Below are 24,009 nucleotides of genomic sequence, written 5' to 3' on the forward strand. Positions count from 1 at the left end.
CCCTGCCGTTTCATGTAATCAGCAGCACACGGAATTGCTCAGCAACAGCAGCGGGTGCAGTACTTGTGCAGCACGCACGTGGCCCCGTGCCCAAAACACCCGAACCCTCCTCGCACCCCGCCGGGACCACGGCAGCGCCCTGCCCTCAGCACCTCGCCGTACCTGCAGTCCGGGGGCCGCAGTCGGTGCCCCTGCCTGAGACTGGCTCGCACTCAACAGAACCTGCCTAAACACAGCTCTTCTCTTTCCTTAGCAATTTTCCAAATCCATCCAGAAAGATAAAATGAAGAATACTATTATATAAAGCAGAGTTATTTATTTATTTATTTTTAAATGGGATAAAAGAGCTTCTGCTTTTCATTATATTTTGACTAATGGTCACAATTATATTTTAGAGGTCAAAATGAGCCTCAATGCCAGAAGTACTGAAGTGTCTATTGATCCGTGGTCTGCAGCTTGCTAATTCAGTTCTTATAAATGCCAAAAGCACTGTTTCACAGAGGCAAGTGATCTGAAATACGAGCCCTTTTTAGATAAAAATAAAAGTGGTATAACATTGAAAGTTACATGCTATATGTCTCCGGATACATGATTTAACATGTATCCTCCTTAAAACACAAATCGTTGGCCTGAGCAGGTGTTAACAGGAAATCTACATTGGTCCTTGCTTTTACCACTTTTCCCAGTCTTTATCCGATTTACAGATTATCAATAAGGATTTTGTCTTATAAAAAAGGAAAAAATAAAAATAAAACCCCTTGAAGCACACTTGAAAAGCAGTCCTTCACCTGTGACCCTACATGTCAACCTACAGGAGGGCTCGGGCAAGGCCCAGGGCCTTGGGCTGGAGTGAGTGGCCCAGTGCCTGAGCACCAAGGGCCCTACCAGCCTTCTTCATTGTCCTGACTTTTCCCTAATGTCCTCACAACCCTTTCTCCTATACTATTGTCAACATCAACTTGCCACCCATGTTCTGTGCTTCTTGAGTATGAGTCCATTAGAGAATAAGACCGGAACAGGCTCCCCAGGGATGTAGTCATGGCACCAAGCCCATCGGAGTTTAAGAAGCGTTTGGACTGTGCACTTAGCCATATGATCTGAATTTTGGGGTAGACTTTGAATCTGAATTTTTGGGGTAGATTGTGTGGAGCCAGGAGTTGGACTTGATGATCCTTATGGGCCCCTTCCGACTTAGGATATTCAATGATTCCAGGATTCTATGAACGTGAGCAGTAGAAGAACATGGCTCAGATGTTCCAGATTAAAACCACTGTGACCAGCCCATCACCATATCCCTTGCAGAAATATGCCTGAGATGAAAGGGTGGGCACGCAGCAATACAGCTGCATATCTACACTAAAATGCTAGACATCTAATATCTATACTGAATTGCTAGACGTCTAGGGTAGTCTACACAGGATAGAGAGAGGTGGTCTTCCTGAGGACAAAAGCCATGTCTTTCATTCAGATGACACTAATATATTTAATATTATGCATAGGTAGAGGAAAAGATCATTAGCACTGAGAAACTTTAAAACAAACAAACAAACAAACAAAAAAACAACACCAAAACAAGTGAAATAGTTCTTTTGCTTAGTCAAAATATTTTTATTTGGTTGTATTTAGCAGAAGGTTTCTTTTCCTCCTTTTTTTTTTTTCTATTGTTTTCTCATTATTTCTGATTTCTTATGCTTCCATTCTTTCAGTACAATATATTAACACTTTGCACCTCTTCAGCACTTTCCAGTTAAGGCTCTCAATTTATTTACAGACAGGAGTTAAGTAATTCTCACAACAATCATTAACAATAGAGAAATAAAATGATCTGCACCTGCAGTGAGAAATAAAGATAAACTTTTTTCAAGTTTTTATTTGATTTTCACTGTCCAGCTTGTATTATGCTGGGCTTGATATATATCCCTGCAGTTCTGAGTGTTTCGTGTTTGGGAAAGAAAACCAAAGTATGAGCACTCGAAATCTAAAGCTATTTACGGAAGTTTTTATTTAGTAACTTGTTGAAGGCCACGTGATATGTGAGCAGCAGAATTCAAAACTGGGAGCAAGACATAACTGCCAGTTATCTGGAGTACTGTGTTCAGTTCTGGGACTCCCACCATAAGAAAGACATGGACCTGTTCAAGTGGGTCCAGAGATGGGCCACAAAAATGCAGAGGGCTGGAGCACCATTCCTACAAATTCATGCAGATAGATTTGGGGTTGTTTAGCCCAACTGAAGAGAAGATAAGGCTCCCAGGAGACCTTGCAGTGGCCTTCCAGTACTTAAAGGGGGCCTAAAGGAAAAATGGGGAGGGAGTCTTTATAAAGGAGTGTAGCAAAAAGACAAGGATTAATGGTTTTAAACTAGAAGAAAGCAAATTTTGATTAGGTATTAGGAAGAAATTCATTACTACAAGGGCGGTGAGGCACTGGAACAGGTTGCCCAGAGAAATTATGGATAACCCATCTCTGGAAGTGTTCAAGGCCAGGCTGGATGGGGCTTTGAGCAATCTGCTCTCATGGAAGGTGTCCCTATGCATGTCAGGGGACTTGGAACGAGATGATCTTCAAGGTCCCTTCCAACACAAACCATTCTATGATTCTGTGCTATACTATGAGACATGGTTCTTTGTAACTTACCTTTGACTTTAAGGCCACAATCCATTCCCTTCTCCTCATACATTATCCTCTACTGAACATTTCTAGCAGGCTTCAATGTCAGTTACTTTCTGCATTTTAGTAAGTTTTACATAAGCATCTACACAGTCATTAATTGTATACAGTATACAATGTGTTTGTGTGACTGCAGTGAGCTTTAATGAAAAAAAAATAAAATCTTAACAAGCAACGGATATAGGTTTTATCTTTGAGTACTTAAATAAACTTCAGAGCTCATGGAAAAAATCTATCAAGTGATTGTCTTACAGAAAACACCTCCATCCCCAAATCTTGTTTAAATGGAAGATTGAATATTATCTTGACATTAATACCTTCTTATCAATAGTGCATCTGCATAGAGATTCTTCATAAAAACCTGCGAATTCACAATTATACCTTGCAAACAGAAGTACTGTAACTGTTCAGGCTAACAATACTTTTAAAATATTCATTCAGTTCATGTAGTAAACGGTATCTTCAAGTTACCTCCATCAGAAGATACTGACATGAAACACAGATGAAACCGTTTCATAGTTAGGTTAACACTGAAAATTCAAACAGACAAACATAATGCAAGTATTTTAACAGAAACAATATAAAATATCAGTGGCTTAAAAAAGATCTAAATGAGAAATCTTGGTTATTTCAATGAATTGCTAGACCCTACATTTAAAATTATAGATTTACAGAACTCTTCAGATGAATTAGGCTTCTTCTATAACACTAAATACTGGAATTCTGATAATTTGTGCAAGTATTAAAAATATTAACATCTTAAATGTTAACATTACAATTTTAAATAGCCTTGCAAGTGCAATGTTACAAATATTAAAAACAAATCAGAGCTGCAATTTTACATAATTTATATGAGTAAATGAAAGTGCTTTTCAAGTATTTATGTTCATTTACAGCTGGATTCTCATGTTAAGTCAGTGCTCACTGGTACAATTTAAATATCAGTCTTATTTCCATTTTGGATGCATGAATTTAGCTGGATGGAATAAAAGAAATTTGAGGAAATGTTTGTGATACATATTTAAAAATGAAATACCATTTCTGATAAATATGTAAATGGAATTTTAATGGAATATTAAAAAAATGAATTACAGATTACCTCCTGGAGGTTGTCAGATAACCTGATAATGCCATGGGAGCTCTTTAACCATACAGTAATTGTAAATTACATCAATTTCTTAAATTATGATATGTTAAATAGTTGTTCTTTACTAGAGACAAAAACCACATGATCATAATAAAGGCCCAATACTGTCAACTTCCGAGAACTTTAAAAGATCTCATAATCTGTCAAAAGCATGGATTCTAAAGAACATTTTCCTACACTTACAATTAGAGCTTAGCTGATGTCACCCTGGAGAACACAGCTAGTACACGTCAGCTCTCTACTGTCTATCCAGTGCTCAGTTTAGCTCCCTTTCTGGATAGTCAAAATCCACTATTATTGCAGTGATACAAAAAGACTGCATTCCTGTTTCCCAGCCCAAGGAAGGGTGAGCTAAGTGGGGAAATACTTCTTTATTAGACAAGAAACCCAAACCAAAACAACCCTAAATTAAGCAATATGTATTTAAAAGTGCACTGAAAATATTTCCTATCCCACCCTATCTCTCCTAAGTGCCAGATTTTTATCTTAAATTATACCTACTTTGAACACTGAACATCTGTAAGCTGATACTACAGCATTTTGTTTGTCTTGCGGTTTGAAAAGCACATGACACAAGGCAGCATTAATGTCTTTCATTAAAGATCTGGCAATGCCACAGATTTTGTTGTGAAGATGCAGCATAGAGATGACACAGTTCTGGAGAAGACCATGCAGACTGCCATTACAAGCTTACTTCAACAAAGTGCTTTGTCATTTGCCAAAGACAAAAGTCAAACTGTTGCCCTACCTCACCACAGCGCTGCACTGGCAATTTAAAGTTTTCTTTCCAGATGCAGTTGGACTTTAATAAATTATAGCTCTTCAAAGTTAGGCAATTCTTTGCAATAAAAGCAGAGTTTCACGTTCCATCAAGAGAGGCCATTGTTTACACTGGTCTCTTCATGCAGACCTGACAACGACTGATGATGTTTTCTAGTTCTCCTGCTTTCAGTGTCTGTGGCAGAGGTTTCCTAAAAGAAAACAAACATTACTTTTTTGTTAAAAAACAGGAAGAGGTGATAAAACTTTGGATATGACATTACTGACACCAACATCTAAATTTTTGGCTCGCTTAAGGTCTCTCTGTGCTACAGAATGACCACAAACCTGACAAAGGGGGACATCTAATCTGACAGGAATTAGTAGGGGAGCCCCCGCATTTAGGGACTTCTCAGTCACCTGCAGCATGGATGCTGGAAACAGCGGTGGGACAGCTAAGAAAGTACAATTTACCTGAACATTCTTTGTGGATTTAGTGATGCCAACCAGAAACTGTAGGAGTTTGTGTAGTAATTGCACGTGCCCCTGCCATGGCACTCTATGAATGGGATGGCTCGAAATTCTTCCAAGCAAGATCCAGGAGATGCCAGCGCTTGACCAGAAGCTTCTGAGCCTGCACTTGTATACTGTAACCACCAATACATTTTTTATGAGAACATGTACATCAGTATTTAGCAATCTGCTGGCAAAAAAAAAAATAATCTCTAAAACATACCATATTTTCTGTGCTGTTTCTTGAACAAAACAAAAATCAGCATAGATTGGTTTTAATCAGACTTATAATGAAGCACAGAAGCCTCATGAAAATTCAAGCAGTTATGCTATTTCTGAGTTCTTGCAAAGTCCTTTTTGTGCTATATGAGAAGGCATGAAAATGTAACCAGTACAAAGACTAGAAAGTAGCTGGCTTCTGTCCATTTGAGGGCTACAGTAACCAAATTACAAATAAGCCAAATCCCGTATTTTGTGGGTGTGTGCACGTTTGTGTTCATACTTTTTATTGCATTAATTGCTTTTCCAAACACAAACAGCAAAGAATGCATTTTCGATCTCTGATGTTGGTAAATGCTTGTAGAAATAGCTCTAAAATAATTTATGACAGAAGAAATTTCACTAGAAAAATACCATTTTAATTTGCTGATGTTTAAAAAGGCAAAGATTTTAGCTAGATGCTGCAAAAAAAAATCTCTCCTTTCCAAGATGTTTATTATTACTTAGGGCCAAATCCCAGGAGAGACAACAAATTTCACATTAGACCTAAAAGAACTTTCCATCAAGCAGAAGAAATGCAGACCTACAAGAGAGGTTTTCGGTTCTTTCATCCTCATTTGCTGGCATTCCTATGGCATGCCACAGGCACGGATAACAAAGCTGAAGGGTTACATCCCCTCGTACAGATACACCCTTATTCCCATACTCAGTTCTCACTTTACAAGCACATTATGAAATTTCTTCAGTCATATTTCATTATGGCATCAAAATTGCTGAGGCAGTCCTCTATAGAGAATGCACTGCACCAGTTTTGATTTTAGCTTTCTATAGGGTTTGGTCCTAAGAGCTGATTTATAAAAGAAGAGCTGGGTATAGCAGTGGGTAGCGTATTATTGCATATCTGTGGTCAGGACTGCTTTAATCACCTAGCTCCCCAAACCTGCGCTTCCTAGAGTTTAGTGTAATGCGTAAGAGTATGCAGTTATTTTTGACACACTGGAATCCTGTGGTTTTCCTTTCATCTCCCCTTTTCCTTCTGCCACCTATTTTTGAGAATATTTTGATCAGAATAGTTGTTCCTATTTTTGAACAGGCTGCCCAGGGAAGTAGTTGAGTCACCATCCCTGGAGGCATTCAAGACATGGAGATGTGTTCTTTAGGGACATGGTTTAGTGGTAGATTGGCATTGTTAGATTAATGGCTGGACTTCATCTTAGAGGTCTTTTCCAATCTAGAAGATTCTCTGCTTCTATGCTTTGACATTAAATAAGAGTTAATAGAATTATTGTCTAATTATAGGCAAAGAAAAAAAATAATCATTAATACACAAATGCACTAAAAGCAGATGAAAATGCTATTGAAAGTGAGAGGAGAGAAGATAAGTATTTCCAATCTTTTTTATCCTTACCATAACAAAAGAAAAACCCTTCCAGAGAGATATCCAGCCTTCTGGACATGCAGGAACGACAGTTGTTTGGCTGTGAACTGCTATTACCATTGCAGGTCCTTCACAGACAATGCATCTGTAAGAAGCGCACATGCATTCAGTGCAGAGTTGAGGGAAAACATGTAAGCAGACAAAGAAAAAAAAAATCTGCTGGGATACTAGTTACCTAATGGCAGGGCTTACTACAGATGTCACAACTTGCACACATTCTCTCTGTTTAATAAGGAGATAAGTAAATTGAAGGTAACCTAAATACCTGCTTTGACATCTCTATTAAACAAAAACTGGTGAAAGATGGGAATTAATCCCAGAACATTTGACCCTCCTAATACTGCCTTTACCAAAATAACAAGCTAAATTTTGCCTTCTTCATGTGTTCATTACTTATGTTGCTATGGTTTAGATCAAAGTTCTGTACCTTTATTTGCTAAAATTATTCTTCATTATTTCCAAAATGAAGAAATGATAAAGCTAGATTACAATAAGTATGTACAGCAGGCTAGAAGGAAGAGTGCAAAGCTTGCCTTCCCATTTTTGATATTGCTACTCTTGGTCTTTTGTACTTTTAGAGCTTTCCCTCTTAAGAGGCTTTTCATCCTTCTCAACTAACTTAAAGCAACTAGAAAGGCCCACATTTTCACAAGGGTGTTTCATAGCAGAGAACCTTTAGCCCCAATTTACAGTATTCTTCATCAGCTACAGTAAATATATTACATGTAATTGGAAGCAGAATTTAATTTGTACTATTTATCTAAATATTGAAGCTGTTATGCCATTTTAGCCTGCCTCTACCATGTATGGCAATAGTTTAAAAAAATCTATTGATCATTGCAATCAGTAATGTGTGCCCTTTTCTCTTGTCAGCTGTGCAGATTAAGCCTGTGGTAGTACCTTAACTTTTCCTAGGGTATCACTGAATATCTGACATACTTGGGTGAGAAAATCAGGCAATTAAAAGCAGTGATTGTACTTACTGAGATGGGCAGGTCTTGGTCTAAGGTTTGCTGTTCAAAACAAATGCATGGTTGCAGGCCAGAAGAACTAAAGTTCTTATACTCTTACCTGCTTATATGGGGCTCTAGTGCTCTGCCAGAAATCGGTGCCATGTCTACTGGCATTGCTGTTGCAGTTGACAGCCAGTATGAATAGTCGTTGCGAGAAGCAAAGCTACAAACATCATTGGTGTTACAGAATAAGAATGGCATGGTGGTAAATCTCTGCAAGCAGCTACCAGCTGTTCCTAAAAGACACAAGAGGAAAATTTGTGACAAATGAGATTATATACAGCACAGTAAAGAGAAGAGACCCATGATGGGATCGTCTACTACAGTAAGAATTAAAAAAAATGATAACTATAAAGAGAGAAGCATCTATACAGTGAAATTATAGGAAAACAAAATACTTATGGCATATATATATATAAATTTTTATTTAAAATATTAGGGCTAAGAATTAAATTTGTTAAAAGTATTATCTTATTGAGTGATATCAGTCCTTGGCACAGTGGCAGGGAGTCAGCTACCTAAACACAAGCTTCTAATGCCATTTTTGACACCCTAGGGCATTCAGTTTGGCCTCTAAAAACAAGATTCTCTCCCAGACCCTGTAACATTACTGTCAACCCTACATAGATATTGTGGACATTTACGTTAGACATCTATCCATAAATAACTGAATTCCTCCTGAAAAATGTGTAGGGAGAGCGAAAAGGAATACAAGAGTGCAGGAAGAAAAGATCTCTTTCAAACCATGATTACTGAATTGTCTCAGAGCAGCAGACTGCTCTGTAGACTGATGGTTGAAACCAATGTTCATCTCAGACACAATGTGAGTTTGTTTTCTTGAAAACAACTTGGATTATTGCACTCTACTGAAGGTGATATGAATGTTTTACTAATACAGTACCAAGGTCTTGTCCATGCGCTCGTTCGTTTCCTTGAACAAAAAGCAGCGAAAAGCCAACATAGATCTGTGATGTCCCTGGCGGACACGAAGGAATCTTTGTCGTTTGACTATGCCGGGTAAAGATAAAACCTCTTCTTGTTGGACCAGTGATGATAGTACCTGGTGATCCAGGTAACCCCTGTAGACCAGGAAAGCCAATCAGTCCAGGTTGCCCTGTGGAGGGGAAGAAAAACATGACTGCAAATATTGTTATTTTGTTTGAGTTCCTACTTTACTTAAATTAGGGGAACAACTTGAAAGTAAACCAAAAATTTGAAACTTCAAAATGGGTAGTGTTTGTTGCTAGATGTATTAATTCCTTCAGACCCAGCTCAGGTAGCTTTACTATTGCTCTAAATGATGCAATGTGAGATATTTCAAAGAATCATAGCCATTTTTACAAAAAAAAGTTATGAAGTAAAATCATTTTATGGTGATTCGCTAAAAATATTCAGTTCCATTTTGATGCCACGTAAAGACACACTGATACTTAGGGATTTGAATGAATTTTCAAGCGGATATGTAAGTGTGATTAATAACAGAGGAGCACAGTCAAGGCACACTTTTGTAAATTATTATTTCAGTTGTGAAAATGCATCTGTTAAAAACTAAGCAACTGCTTGCATATGTTGATGGCCCTAAACCTGCTGCAAATGTTACAGAATTTCACTATATACAAAAGGAAGGCTTTAAAGAAATTGGGAATACAGCCTATCTATAGATTCAGTGGTAGCAGTCAGTGATGTCTGCTTTCCTGTACCTCTTTCTCCTGGAAATCCCCGGTCTCCTTTTGGACCAGGCAGTCCTGGTTGACCTGGACGACCAAAGCTTCCTGGTAGACCTTTTACTCCTTTAGGTCCTAAAATGGTAATAAAGAAAAAACAGATTAATATAGCAATAGTTATTCTAGATATTAATAACTGCCAATCAGTAAAGTTAAAATCCCTACATGAACATAGCTGTGTTAGAATAAAAACACCAGCACAAATTTTGTAAATTTTGAGACTGTCTGTAGTGTTACTGTCACCATATTTCACATCAGGAAGATGACAAGGAAATACTGAATGTATTGCAGAAGAATATTATTCTTACAAAGAACATTTACATAAGTCAAAGCAAATAGCTTTTTCTTTTAGCCTGTTATATAATAAGAATATTAAAATAATAATAATGGGCCATAATAATCTTTTTCAGTTCATAATTCCATAAATAACATAGCTACTTTATAAAATAAATTTAAGAAAAGTGTAAAAGAAAAGTATTGTTTTCAACAAAGTATTGTTGGCAAGGCACCAATAGCTATTTTTAAATGCTGAGAAGTGTTTTTAAAAACATGTCAATTTTCAATGCAGAAGTATTTTTGCCTACCAAACCAAAGTGTTCCATCAAGCAAGACACACAAACAAGTACAGAGATAAAAATATAAACCACCTTGTAGCCCAGGAATCCCTTGAATTCCTTGATCTCCTGGTGTTCCTGGGACTCCCGGCAGTCCAGGAGGCCCCTTGCTTCCTGGGACAGAGAATATTCTCCCAGGGACTCCAGGTGGACCTAGCAGCAAAAATATAATGAAGAGCCAGATGCTTTACATTAAAAAAAAATAATAATAAAATAATAACAAAAAATCAAGATAAGTTAGCTGTTATTAGAATGAGAAGAGTTATAACAAGTTACCACGTTGGCCCTTTGGTCCCCTTGGCCCTTCTGCACCTTGTGGTCCAGGGGGTCCTTGATTACCCTTTTCTCCTAAAAAGGGAGATTGAAGACATGTCTTCTGGTTTGAAATGTCAAAACAATTGTCAGAACTTTAAGTGTCTTGCGGTCAGTAGATTAATTTGAAATATGGGTGTGTACTTCTACATAGCTTTTGTTACTCTATAGTTTATAGGCCAAGTGCAGTCAGTTTACAAGAATTTGTTTTGATGTTTATCTCCCTATAGAGCAGTTCAACTCCCTTCAAACCCCATCAGATATGCTGATGACTGTTAGGAAGGTTGTAAATTTTTTCAAATGTTTGAAATCTAATAAGCAATTATTTTTACAGTGTAAAATATAGTTATTCTCATCCATGTTATTCTCTTGACAGCTCTGATGGAAATAAAAAATAAATAAATAGAATTTTTATTAAGTCAGGAGATTTGACTATGTGAAGAAATGAGGGCTTTTGCTTAAGAAAATAGAATTACTGTCTGTACAGTGACTTTTCAAACTAGAACCACAAATTTAAAGTACACAATTTGCATGGAACTCAAAGCACTGGGTTAAACCAGTAATGACAATTTCGTATCATTGTAAATTATGTAACTGAAAATGAACATACTGGAGCAATGCAAACCTATATCAGATTTAAATCACTCAAAGAAAGTATCAAAAGGATTTTTAGCCAGCTAAAACTAAAATCCACTAAATCCAACTAACCCTTAGGAATATGAAATTTATAAAGCCAGTAAATTTTACAAATGGTCTACCAATAAGCTGGTGAATGAGATCATAATTGAGTCTATTCTTCTGGCAAGCAGATGACTCAGTGCTTTGTCTTTTAAATGCTCTTGAGTTCTATAACTAAGATGTTGCCAAAAATCACATCTTCTAGTAGTGGTGTGGCACTTCTAATTATCATACCTTTACAATACAACATGTAAGTTACTGTATTTGGCACATAGAAGTGTACGTAGTAAATATATGAATACCTTTTACACCTGGAAATCCAAGAAAACCAGGGTCCCCTCTAGCACCAGGATAACCTGGTCGACCTTCTATTCCCTGCAAATCATATAACATCAATAATAAACAAGAAGCAGCATAGGCACTCTATGAAGTATACTTCCTTTTTGTTCAGAATATTTAAAGCATTGTGTCCACAGAATATGCTGCAACTAAAATTATTTGCTCCATTATGAGCATGTTAGATATAGTCATATTGCTGTTAACATTGTTCTGTAATACAAAATGGCCAAGGAAACAACATATCAGAAATACCCAATAATTTCTTTTTGGTACATTTAAGTCTACAAAAACTATATTTTTGTATCTGTTTTAATATCTTTCCCCTATCATGCATTTATTTGTTTTCCTCTGGGTGTTATTTTCATGGCAAGACTGAAGTTAACAGTTGAGTAAGAAACAAGTAGCATTTCTTTCACTGACTTTTGGACCTGGAGGACCACTGTTGCCAGTTGGACCTGTTGGCCCTGGTATGCCATCTGCCCCTCTAACACCTTTGTTTCCTTTCATGCTGGGAGTGGGAAGACCAGGCAACCCTTGAAAACCAGGAGCACCTGTATAAAACAGAATACCTAAAGATCACTGCCAACAGCATTTCACATACATTACCTAAAACACAGTACAACATTCAGCAACTCTGTAATGGTACTTCATGTTTACTGTCTCTGCAATTCCGAAGGAAATAGATCGATTATAAAACAGCAACAACAACAAAAAACCCACTAATTTTTCTGTAGACTATTAATTTAGTCTGAGAACAGAGCTGAGTTCTTGCAATCCGTAATAGCACTACATTTTTTAATATCCTTCCATTGCAGTTATGCTTGGAATAACACACGATATTTCACTTCTTTAAGCTGGATTTCAGCTGTCCTACAGATTGCAGCAGAGGGCAGCAAAACTGGGTGAACTGAAAAAACTTAGCATTATTTTAATTTACATCATACTGTACAGCCCATCCTGCTGTTTGCAATGATAACATTGCATCAATTGGTAAAGGAACTACTTGTTCAATTACGAAGATGTCTGGGGAAGAATCCCCTTCAATTTTGAGTTTTAGACAGACTGAATTCAGCTTTCAATTATCAGTATATCTTTTCAGATAAAGGAGTTATAACAACACACCTGGTCTTCCATCTGCACCAGCAAGGCCTCTATTCCCTTTTGGGCCAGTAATTGCCATGCCTGTTGCACCTTGAAATCCAGGTAACCCCATTAAGCCAGGAGGTCCAATGGGTCCTTGATCACCCTGACGACCTTTCACACCTGGTGGCCCAGGAAAACCAGGCAGCCCCATGTCCCCTTTGATTCCTGCAGAGTATAAGTAATATATTTGAGGAGAGCTGTCATGATGGTGAGATGCCATGATAGCTTTTAGAAACAGGACTACAGAGAGTATGTGTGTCTACTCTAACACAAAGGTGGAATGCAGCCTTTGTTTTTAGTACGGCTAAATCCCCAAAGCCACCTTGCTACTCTAAAGCAAAATGGTTGTGAGAAGATGTGACTCACTGCAAGGAAGTGTACACACCACTTCTTTTAAAACTCCACTTCAGAGTTTGCTCATACAATGGAAGAAACTTGAAAGAAGAGTAGAAAGACCAGAGTTGGGGATATTGCTTGATGCTACAGTCAAGAAATGCTAGTTTGAACATCAGAACTGGCAAATCCTATTAAACTAAATTCCAGATAAAATCATCAGTATGAGTACAGGAAAATAAGAGACTATTCCAAACGGATTTTTTAAGGTCAACCTTAAGAGCACAGGGCCTATATATGGAGGGAGAAATATTATTAATTTTTCTTTTTTAAGTAAAGGAGATCAATGGATTTGTATCAGTACTGTAAGCACGATGTGAAACCTAAAATATGGAAAGAGTGCCCCCCTCAAGTCAACCATTCTCCTTGTGACTGCATCAACAAAAAAGAGGAAGTGAAGTAAATTAAAATGCACCATCATAGCTTTCCTACAGACTATGCTTGGTGTTCAGCAACATCATCTGTTTTCATAAAAACATACACTGTTAATCAAATATGTATTTCAAATGTTTCAAAAGCTCTAGAAACTGTATATTGCCTTCTCAAAACCACAGAATTTAGTTCCTTTATTTTCCTTTTACAATAGTCTTAACTTTGCAAGCAAGAATTCTTGATATTTAACATATAATCCAAATAATTGATCATAAGCACAGAATCACTCTTTATTTCCTCTGACACTAAATGCCAATTTAAATAGCCAAAAGCAGGAGGTGTTTTAAAGATGCAATTAATGATTCTGGTATTTAAAAACAATACTTCTGCTTTCCGAAAAGACAACTTACCTCTACGACCAGGAACACCTCGAAGGCCAGGGATACCTCTCCCTGGTGCCCCTACAAAATGTTAGGTCATATTATACTCAATAGTCCTGAATAATTGCTAGAAAACATCATAGTTATCTAATGTTTCATACATTTCTTCAAAATTCACTGAATCAAAACATAGGTTTTAGTTATATATGTAATATCAGTTATTGGTTATTTTCCATTGGTTCTATCCAGAAATAGAAATGATATTTGTAAGTTTTTCTTTAAACTGGGAACTCTTATTTACCAGTTGTATTTGAGGTACAACCTATAATAATAAGATTTGCCTTTTTTTTTCCAGAGGGAAAAAGCAGGATAAAAATCTGTATTTAAGTTAGTTACTAAGAAAAATAAAAGAAAAAACATACATACCTATAATTTCAACAATGATTACTCAAAACTTAATATGGAAAGACTTGTTAAATACTATAAATGCTTTTCCAATATATTTTTTGTAAATACTAATATACAAAAACATTCTCATTGTAAAACATGAAAACATCTTCTGTCAGAATTCAACAGAGGACTGTATGTATGGATACTGATGACATCAGGAATGATATTTAAGTGAAAGATTTTACAACTCAAGGGCCATTCACTGTTCGTGTGAGTAAACACTGATTTGTTTCATCCTATTTCCACATAAGAGCTGAGACTTCTTTAAAAAGATTTTGGTTCTCTTAATTATTTTGAGATGGAACACATAAGAACCACACGATACTTATGCTTTCGCAGACATTAATATTTTAAGGGAAATTATGACAAATCATATGCATAATAGAGGAGTGACATACATTTGTGTTGTTAACAGCATGTACGATTACGTAGAAAAACAGTGAATTAAGTGCAATTTAAAAGCCTTCTACTTATTAACACATCTTTGGCTCCACAAAAGCTCCTTATTAATACTTCCCAAAAAATCCTTATCAGTTAAGCTAGGGAAAAAAAAGTAATTTTAAAACAGAATGAAAATATTTCACTGCTGTTACCTGGTTCTCCCTTTACTCCTGGGGGACCAGGCATACCATCCCGACCCTGACTGCCTCTTTCACCACCAAGTCCATTTTCTCCAGGGTATCCAACAGCACCTGTGAATTATAAAGGACCACAGTATAATTTTCATTTCTATTATTTTACACAAAGAGAGAAGATATGAATCCCCTTTTTAAAGATTTTATTAGTGCAAGTGCAGCTACTTCAAGGATAGAAGCAACTATCTTGGTATATAAGCATTTGTAAAGAGCAGAATATAACTTTTATTGAGTCCACTGAACTTCAAGAAATTTAGCACTCCCACTGTTTTCACAGGCATTAACTTCCTGTCTTTCAAAGACATTTTAGGACTCTGCCTTTGATTTAATCCATGCTGGTGGGAATCTATACAGGTAGTATGGTTCCTCTCCATAAAAATTCAACTTTCCTGTAAACAGGGAGTAGATTCTGATCTTTGCTAACTCTCTTGCTATGTCTGTGTAAGTTCACTAATATGAACTACAAAACTGCAATGTAATTTAGACAAGGATCTGCATAACAGAACATTCAATAAGCTTTTTGAAGATAATGACTGTCACCAACATTAATGAAGTCTACACTGCATACCTTTGCTGCTGCATATTTACACTCTCCCCCTTACGTTTTCTTAAATGGTTTAACCTTTTCGTTTGTTCTAATAAATGACTGCAACTCTGCCTTTCCCCTCTTTCAACTCTAATTTATTCTTCCTCCTTGTCTAGCTACTTCTGAGTTTATTATTCCCTTTAAGGAGGTAAAACAAGCCATTCCTACGATATATGTGGATATTGCATCTTGAGAACTCTAAACTGAGAAAAAGAAGAGCAGTAAGTTCTACAACAGTGAAACAAAATTAAAATCCCTTGCCTCAGCTGAACTGACAACATTGAAAACAGGCTGCTAAAGACCTTAGCTTGAACTGGAGAAGGTAAACAGAGCCTCCTACCAACATAAACAGAGACTGCAACTATATCAGGTAAATTCTAAAGAGCTCAGAAGGATATCTACTGCCTCATCACAGAGAAAATAACAAGCCAGAGGGCAGTGATTTGGGAGAGATGCTATATACCATACCAGGAGGGCCTATAATGCCCTGTTGTCCTGGGTGACCCTGCTGTCCTTTAACACCAACACCTCCAGGAGGTCCAGGTTTCCCTGTAAGAAGAAAGAATTTGGGGGAGGAAAACTGGCATTATCACTTGGAATTCAGTTCAGCACTAGGCCCAGACACAGTCTGCTAACACTGCTATTGTTTCTACTTCAGCCAGCTGGGACAGATCTCTAGCTAAGATAAGCCAGCCTGGCTGTGCTGACTACAAAGGAGCTGTTTACATTTACAACATTTTAATATAAATGTTCCACCCCACAGGCACCCTGCATAGTTTATTGAGAAATTCTCTTCTTCTAGAAGCATGTCAGCATCTCAACACTCCTCCAAAGCAAAACATACCTGGGATTCCTGCAACTCCTGTTTCTCCTCTGATCCCATGTGGCCCTGGTACTCCTTTATGTCCTGGCTGACCTTGGGACCCTTTTTCTCCTTTGCTGCCCAAAAGTCCAGGAGCACCTGAATCTCCCTAAGAAACAGCAGTTGCACACAAACAGGTAAAGAATCACATTGCATTAAATACATTACATGTATATGAACAATAGAAAAACAGATAATTTTAATGTTTAAGTTTAATCATGGTTCATTATGATTTTCAGATAAAAATCAAAGAAGACTAATATGAAGTCTTCTCATAACACCACTGATCCTTTAGACATATCTAACGAGCAATATCTACCTTTAATCTGTACAAACCAAGTTCAGTCTTAAGATATTTTCATAGACTTTTCTCCAATTTTATTCTAATAGCTCCTCTTTTGAACCAAAAATACATTCCTTACATAATACGCAGCCATACAAAATATCAAAACACACATTTTTCATTGAATTCCTACAAATTTGCACAACAGCAATCCCTTTTTGGATACACAGCTAATAAAGAAACTAACAGATTATTTGGACAAATTACAGGAGTTACAGTACAGTTTACAGCCAGCAACGTATTTTAAATTATCTCATATGTAAAGATTCACAGTTGTTCAACAACCAGGATACGTGGAGTAAAATTTTCTAACTTACTTTTTATATTATATATTCCTAAGAAAAAAATGCTATTAATAGACTTTCAAAAACCAACAAAACAATTTTAGATCACACCACTTTATTACTAAGATAATTTTTCTGAAATTCTTGATGTACAAGTATTTCTACTATTGACTATTTAGGTACAAATCATTGTTCTTAGCAAATTAGTAACTTTTACAGAAACAACGCTATTTCCAAGACACTCCATTTTTACAAATAAGAAATTCTTGCATTGCAAAGAAAATGAAATACAATGAACTCAACATGTTCTCCTAAATACTGATGTAACAGGATTTCCATACGTATCATCACTAAGATATCATCTACCAGTCTCCTGCAAACTCTGCAACTCTTGCTTACATGTTATTCTGTTTCTGTTGTCAAAGGCTCTGCTTATTGCTTAATATGACATAGCCTTTATACCTTTGGACCAGGTTCTCCTGGGGGCCCAGGAGATGGGTGCCCAGGGTCTCCTTTTTCACCTGGAAAGCCACCATAGCCTGTTGGACCAGGGTCACCTGATGGTCCTGGAAAGCCTGGAGATCCTTTCTGCCCTTTTGAACCTGGAGAAACACAGATAGCAATAGCATTCTTAAAAGGATCATCATCAAATATTACATCTCATGCTTTGTTAACTACTGCTTGTATTTTCATACTCACTTTTTCCATCAGAGAGAGAATAATTTTTGTGCACTCTGACTTTTACTCTAAACACATTCAAAATAGGTTCTTACATTTAGCAGTATATAAATTAATTATATGTAATTTATTATCTGTAATTTCAATGGTCAAAGCTTATAAAAATAAAGACCCATGATCACTGGGCAGACATTTGGTTACAAAGTCAGACAGAACCACTATATGTCACCATATCCTAACTAATTAACGCCCTGAAGTTATTATTCGGAAAGTTACTATAAGCTATACACTAAGATGGCCAGCTGCAATACATTAGTAATGTCATGCTCCAAAATTAGACAGAGGGAGAACTCCATTCTGCAATTCAAGCAAATGCTGGGGTGATGAGACGTTTACAGGCACTTCAGAGAATAAATCCCAGTCTGAGTTAAGTATTGTGTAGTGTGCTTACAGAAACTGCTCAGATCTGTGTAAAGGCTCTACCAATTTGCAACATGACTTAAGAGAAAATAACCTGGAATTCCCATGTTCCCTTTGTTTCCTGGTGCACCTGGGAATCCTTGCCCTCCAGGAATCCCTGGAAGACCCATAAATCCTTTGGCACCTGCAAGATGAAGAAATGAGTGTCATCTTCACGTGACAAGTTTAGACATTGGCTGGCTGGCAGAGTTGTGATGAATACAGAATCCTCTCTCTCACACACTGCCATGGTACTTTTTGATTTTATAAATCAACAAACAGTGGAGCGTAATTCTTCCTCTTGCTGTAGAAGCACATAGAATTATCATTACTGTTGTCAGGAAATCAAGTTAAAAAACAACTATCTTCTGTATGTATCAAAATATAGTATACAGAGAAGTAAAGATGTTTTCATTAATCTGAAAAAATAGATTCATTTTCTCACTCAAGATCAGCATGTATCATTATGTATGTGGGCATGGTGATGGCAGAGCAAAACCTTGTGAAATGGCTTAGGTAGGTCTATAATTACATTGGTTCTTTTTAAGACTGCTTTTCACTGAAGACCTGTTAACTTCCAAAATATAAGCCAAGTATGAAGGCTTTCAACAGGGAAATAGAATCAATCTTAAATACAAAAAGCTTCTGAAATATTTTTGTGCACAGCTGTGGTAAACTTAGAATTCCTACTACTTCTTGATGATATTAGGAATCAAACTTCTCTTAAATTTTATAAATACCAAGTTTTATTCATTGGCCTCATCAGCTTTTAGATTTTAAGGTTATTATTATTTTATATTATTTAAAGCTAGTATTATTTTCTATGTATCACCTCACATAATCATCCATATTTGGAAGGAAATAAAGAATCATTTAGATGTAGCTAGTATGACTTTGAAATAGCAGCTTTTGAAATTGCTTCATTTCAGAATTCTCAGAGGAGCTTCAGAGTTAATACAGAAAATACAGTGCTGCTTCTAGAGCTAAGTTTATGTGCTAGCATTGAAGTAATACTATCCTTGCTCTCCATTCTGTGATACAGTAATTTTCAATATACATACTCCATACCTGGTATACCAGGTACTCCTTCAGATCCAACAAGACCTGGGGGACCTTGTACACCTGCATCTCCTTTTTCTCCTCTTAGACCCATCCTTCCTTGGACTCCTAAAACAATTTCATTAAACAAACACACACACAACAGCATTTTATAAGATAAGTTTATATATAAGAGCTTAACATTTTATAACTCTTAAAACTAATGAAGCCGAAGTGGCACACAGGACTTTTACTTTGCAATAAACACAAGCAAGACACAAGCTCATGGTTAATGAGTTCTGCATTTCCTATATGGAGATGAAAGGAAATTTCTGAAACCTACCACACAAAATGTCTTCACAAAAAGCCAGATAGCATTAATTAAATATGTACAACGCATATACAGAGAGTCTGTATTAATACTACACACAAAATAATAATTCTGACAGTCAAATAGTTCTAAGCAGACTTCATTTCTTTGAAATCCAGCATCCAGTTGGTAAGCACAACCATTTCTGTGCTCATGGACTACTAAATCATAGAATCATTTAGGTTGGAAAAGGCCTCTAAATTATCAATTTTAACTTAGCACTGCCAAGTCTACCATTAAACCATGCCCCTAAGCACCACATCCACACGTCTTCTGAATACCTCCAGGGATGGTGACTTTACTTCCCTGGGCAACCTGTTCCAATGCCTCACAACTCCTTCAGTGAAGAAAATTTTTCCTAATATCCAACCTAAACCTCTCCTGGCACAACTTGAGGCCATTTCCTCTTGTCCTATTGCTTGGTGCCTGGGAGAAGAGATTGATCCCAACCCCGCTACAGCCTCCTTTGAGGTAGCTGTGGAAAGTGATAAGGTCTCCCCTGAGCCTCCTTTTCTTTAGGCTGAATAACCCCAGTTCCAGTTGGGTACAAAGCTGGCCAGAGCTGTGAGGTGCAGTAGGGAAGGTGGGTGAAGTGTGTAGAAACATGATTATATAGGATGCATATATATAAACTTACTATCAGCGACACTTTACTACTAATTTGACATTAAAATGAGAGGATTTTTAAGGAATATGGACTTGTTAAAATGGAAATAAATATTCAGTGTAACATCCAACTATCCCATAAAAGGCATTTATGGTGTTTGGCAAAAATTATTTCAAAACCAAAGGAATACTTTAACTAGTTAAGCCAGTTTCTTCCATTTATTAGAGCCCACTGGAACTGCCACACAGACAACTCTACCTGGTTTTGCACGACAGAAAAATGAATATGTACCTTTTGGGCCTTGTTCTCCTTTATTTCCAATGCCAACCAAGGTCTCAGATGGTCCAGGAAAACCTTTATCACCTGGTTCACCTTTTGCTCCAAGAAACCCCTTTCTTCCTTTTAGTCCTGGGAAGCCAAAAGAACCTGCAAGAAAATACGACATTTTCTGAAGTAGCGTGTCTAGGTGATAGCACGTAAGGGAAGCAATTAAACTCCATCTCTAAGGTCAACAACATATGTAAATACACATGCCAAATCAACAACTTAAACCAGCTTCTTAGTTACTCAAAACATCAATAAACATTTATGACCACAGATTATTATGAGAAATAGTTATTGTATCTTGGCATGAATATAATCTTATAGCTGTTAAACAGATATAATATGTTGAACATGAATATCAGGGCAAAAAGCTCTCTTCTTTGTTTAGAAAATCTCCAACCATTTTCACACATACCTGTGAAATGGAAAAGGTGGCAATTCAATACTGCTAAAAGAAAATGTCATTCAGCCTGTAGATTGCACAGGTACAGAAGTCAAATATTTACCAAAGCGCAAAGAAGTTCTGGTCAAAAATTGACCAACACATACTCAGGAGTGATAACATACATCAAGATTGATCACAAGTCTTCTTTAGCATAACAGTTCCTATATTCTTAAGGAATAACAAAAACAGATACTATGGTCACTTACCTCTGACACCCAGGTTGCCTGGACTTCCAATCATGCCTGGGGGCCCAGGAATTCCTAATGGCCCCATTATACCTGGCTCTCCCCTAGGGCCTGTGGAAAGGAAACAATAGGAATATATTTAATCAGTGAAACCTCAGAAAGGCATGCATGTACCTGTCAGATAGTTAATCAATTCTTTTAACATTTTCTGCACTTCTATAACATACCGTAGAAGCAAGTTTTCCAGCTTTTAACTACATGAACAGCACTTACGTACAGACTAATGTGGGTAGTTTGAGGGGCTACTAACAGCTGCAACAGCTTCAATCAATGAACGAAACAATTGAGAGTGATTAATGTATCTGAGATAGCCACACTAGGCTGGGAGATCCATATCCATCACAAGATGTATGGGAAAGACATTCCTTTCTGGCTCAGGAGCTGGAAGCCAGCTGAGACATGACAACTCATCTCAAATGGCATTAGAAGCCTAGGTTTGGCCTACACCTTCATTATTAGTTTTACAGGTTGTATATATAAAAAGGTATCTACCATCTCCTTGCAACAGAATAATGCAGGATTTGAGAATAATTAAAAATCTTTTTTAGAGATAAGCAGCATTACATACCTGATTTTTTGTATTCTACAAATCAAGTTTGAACACATTAAAAAAAAAACAACAAAAAACCCTATGGGGACTACTTACTTTAAGTAAAGTCAGCTCTGGTTAACATGACAGAGTCTGATCTGAGTCACAACTCTCATAGACTGAAGATCTTGTTTTTTTTTTTTTTTTGTTTGTTTGTTTGTTTTCCAGAAAAAGAGAAAGCATTAAAAAGCCATCTGCTTCAAAAGGGATGCTGAGTAAGATCTTACACTTTCATTATGCTGAGAAGCAGCTTTGAACTAGTTAGTGTCCTGTTGCAAGAACATTGCAGTACAGAAAACAATGGGAAGTAGTTTTCTATTCTAAGTGGAGTGCTGTATAAAATTCAATACTGTGTCATCACAGCTTCAAGATACGCTAGTCATTCAGGGAATGACTGACTTGTTTTCCATATAGATCATATAAATGTATATATGAAAGCTGCTAATGGAAAAATACTTTTGCATCCTCAATTTACAGTCGATGGCATGTTAGCATGACTACTTTTTGTAGAGAATGCCTAATTTTCTATGTCAAAACAGGCATTTGGGGAATCCTTACCTGGCACACCATCGATTCCTGGTCTTCCAGACTGTCCCTTGAGACCAGGTAATCCTGTGTTTCCCTGAAGACCAATTAAGCCAGGTTCCCCCGGTTTTCCATAGATCCCTGGGATACCCAAGCCAGGAGGACCAAGTTTTCCTTTTGAACCTAATGAACCTCTTCCTCCTAAGAAAAATGCATGACAGTACATGTAGGATACTTCTTGCTGGAAACCTTCATCTCTATCTTGCCATCATGAGTACCAAGCTCTTCTTGAGCCTGTTTGAGGGCTACACAGTAAATTTATACAAGGTAATATACACATTCAGGAGATCTTGAAGAGATTTAAAAGAAAAAAAAAGACAGTAGAGGCAAAAATAAAACAAAACAAACACCCCACCAATTCTGCATTCATCCTCCAAACACTCCAGAGTATGCATTTTCATTCCCCCACACGATGAAAAAATCTTATTCCATTTTAGTTAGTACATGCGTTTTCCTCCAATCCACAGACAATGCATCTTTTAAATGCGATGTTGCATAGTAACCTATAACCAATACCCATAAACAACTTCAGGTCCCTCAGGATGTTTGAAGGCAGAAATATAACCCAGTCACCCAGCCAAACAGCACATTTGATTTGGAAGGTCCTACCTGGTGGGCCTGTAGCTCCCTGGCCACCTGGCAAACCTGGCCGGCCAGTAAGACACTCAGCAGGTTTCCCTGGAAAACCTGGATCCCCTGGAATTCCAGGTGAGCCAGGATCTCCTAAAAGAAAGGAGATTGGTTTCATAATGATTTAGATAGTAGTTTGAGGCTTTGAGTGAGCACTGTTTGACTTGGTTTCCCTTTCCTTAACACAGGGAGGTAACTTGCTGTGTATCTCGTGCTTGTTTGACCACAGTACCTCTTAGGCCATCATCACCATCATGTCCAGCACGTCCTGGTAGGCCTGGAAGTCCTGGAAATCCTGTATCACCTTTTGGACCAGGAATGCCACGACCTCCTGGTGAACCAAGTCTGCCTGGCTCTCCATGAATAATCATGCCTGGGTCCCCCTGCAACACAGAGATGTAAACAATACACATGTACTACGTTTTGCAAGTCTGCCAAAATATTCTTTCCACCCTGCAATCAACTAGCTTCTTTAATTAGGATTATCATCTCCGTTCCCTGGGGATCTTTCACATTTGTAATGGCTCTAGTTCAGTAGATCACTGGATGTTCCTTATTGACCAACTGCAGGTTCCACACCAGAAGATTAATTTGTCTAAACAGCTTTTGAACTGTCTCGTTGCTCTAAGAAATCATTCCTGAGCATTATGAGACATCTCCCTCTCTTTGGCTGTTACTGCATTATGATGCTTGCTGTAACTATGTAAGGTGTTGGACCTATATGTAAAAGTTTGTGCAAATACAATTTTTCCTTTATTTTACATGGTAGTTATATTTTCATCATAATATTTATTGAAATAATCAAAGTCAGCACCCAGATATGTCTCAATACTTAGTTATTGCATTTTTACCCCTGCCATTCTTCTGAACATTGTTTTCTATGAAGACTGTTTTTATGATAAATATCTGAAGTCTATTCCCTGAAAGGAAAAGTTGAAATGCTTTTTCTTATTGGCTGACCAAACTGCTTGTTGTTTTGGGTACTAGTTTTGAATACAAGCAAATCAGTATGTTCTTAAAACAGGCCAGTAGAGCTGAGATTATACCAGTCGTTGGCTATATGGACCACAAAGGTCACTCCAAATCCAGCTGTTCTGTGGTTTCAAGCACAGAGTAAGTAATAATTACACTAAACAAAAATCCCCATACTTTGCCATATCAAAAA

At 37.2% G+C, this 24,009-nt stretch overlaps 1 protein-coding gene across 3 annotated transcripts in view; it reads right to left on the reverse strand.

Moving 5' to 3' along the window:
• Positions 1-2,842: 2,842 nt before the first annotated feature.
• Positions 2,843-24,009, reverse strand: part of COL4A3 (collagen type IV alpha 3 chain) — a 62,367-nt gene continuing 41,200 nt past the window's right edge. For 2 of the 3 annotated variants that reach the window (XM_048063055.2, XM_048063056.2), the window contains 23 exons: positions 23,077-23,227; positions 22,824-22,937; positions 22,188-22,355; positions 21,002-21,091; positions 20,318-20,452; positions 19,080-19,178; positions 18,067-18,156; positions 17,337-17,476; positions 16,230-16,356; positions 15,854-15,934; positions 14,758-14,856; positions 13,745-13,795; positions 12,549-12,734; positions 11,847-11,977; positions 11,390-11,462; positions 10,374-10,445; positions 10,131-10,250; positions 9,460-9,558; positions 8,661-8,873; positions 7,818-7,995; positions 6,717-6,831; positions 5,051-5,223; positions 2,843-4,788 (listed from right to left, as the gene is read on the reverse strand). In XM_048063055.2, coding sequence (XP_047919012.2) covers positions 4,704-4,788; positions 5,051-5,223; positions 6,717-6,831; positions 7,818-7,995; positions 8,661-8,873; positions 9,460-9,558; positions 10,131-10,250; positions 10,374-10,445; positions 11,390-11,462; positions 11,847-11,977; positions 12,549-12,734; positions 13,745-13,795; positions 14,758-14,856; positions 15,854-15,934; positions 16,230-16,356; positions 17,337-17,476; positions 18,067-18,156; positions 19,080-19,178; positions 20,318-20,452; positions 21,002-21,091; positions 22,188-22,355; positions 22,824-22,937; positions 23,077-23,227 — 2,790 coding nt within the window. In that variant the 3' untranslated portion in view covers positions 2,843-4,703. The remainder of the gene's footprint in view (positions 4,789-5,050; positions 5,224-6,716; positions 6,832-7,817; positions 7,996-8,660; positions 8,874-9,459; positions 9,559-10,130; positions 10,251-10,373; positions 10,446-11,389; positions 11,463-11,846; positions 11,978-12,548; positions 12,735-13,744; positions 13,796-14,757; positions 14,857-15,853; positions 15,935-16,229; positions 16,357-17,336; positions 17,477-18,066; positions 18,157-19,079; positions 19,179-20,317; positions 20,453-21,001; positions 21,092-22,187; positions 22,356-22,823; positions 22,938-23,076; positions 23,228-24,009) is intronic. The other variant, XR_007163046.2, reaches the window with a different exon arrangement.

Source organism: Anser cygnoides, chromosome 9 (genome assembly GCF_040182565.1).
Source record: "Anser cygnoides isolate HZ-2024a breed goose chromosome 9, Taihu_goose_T2T_genome, whole genome shotgun sequence".
In the NCBI taxonomy this organism is placed as follows: Eukaryota; Metazoa; Chordata; class Aves; order Anseriformes; family Anatidae; genus Anser; species Anser cygnoides.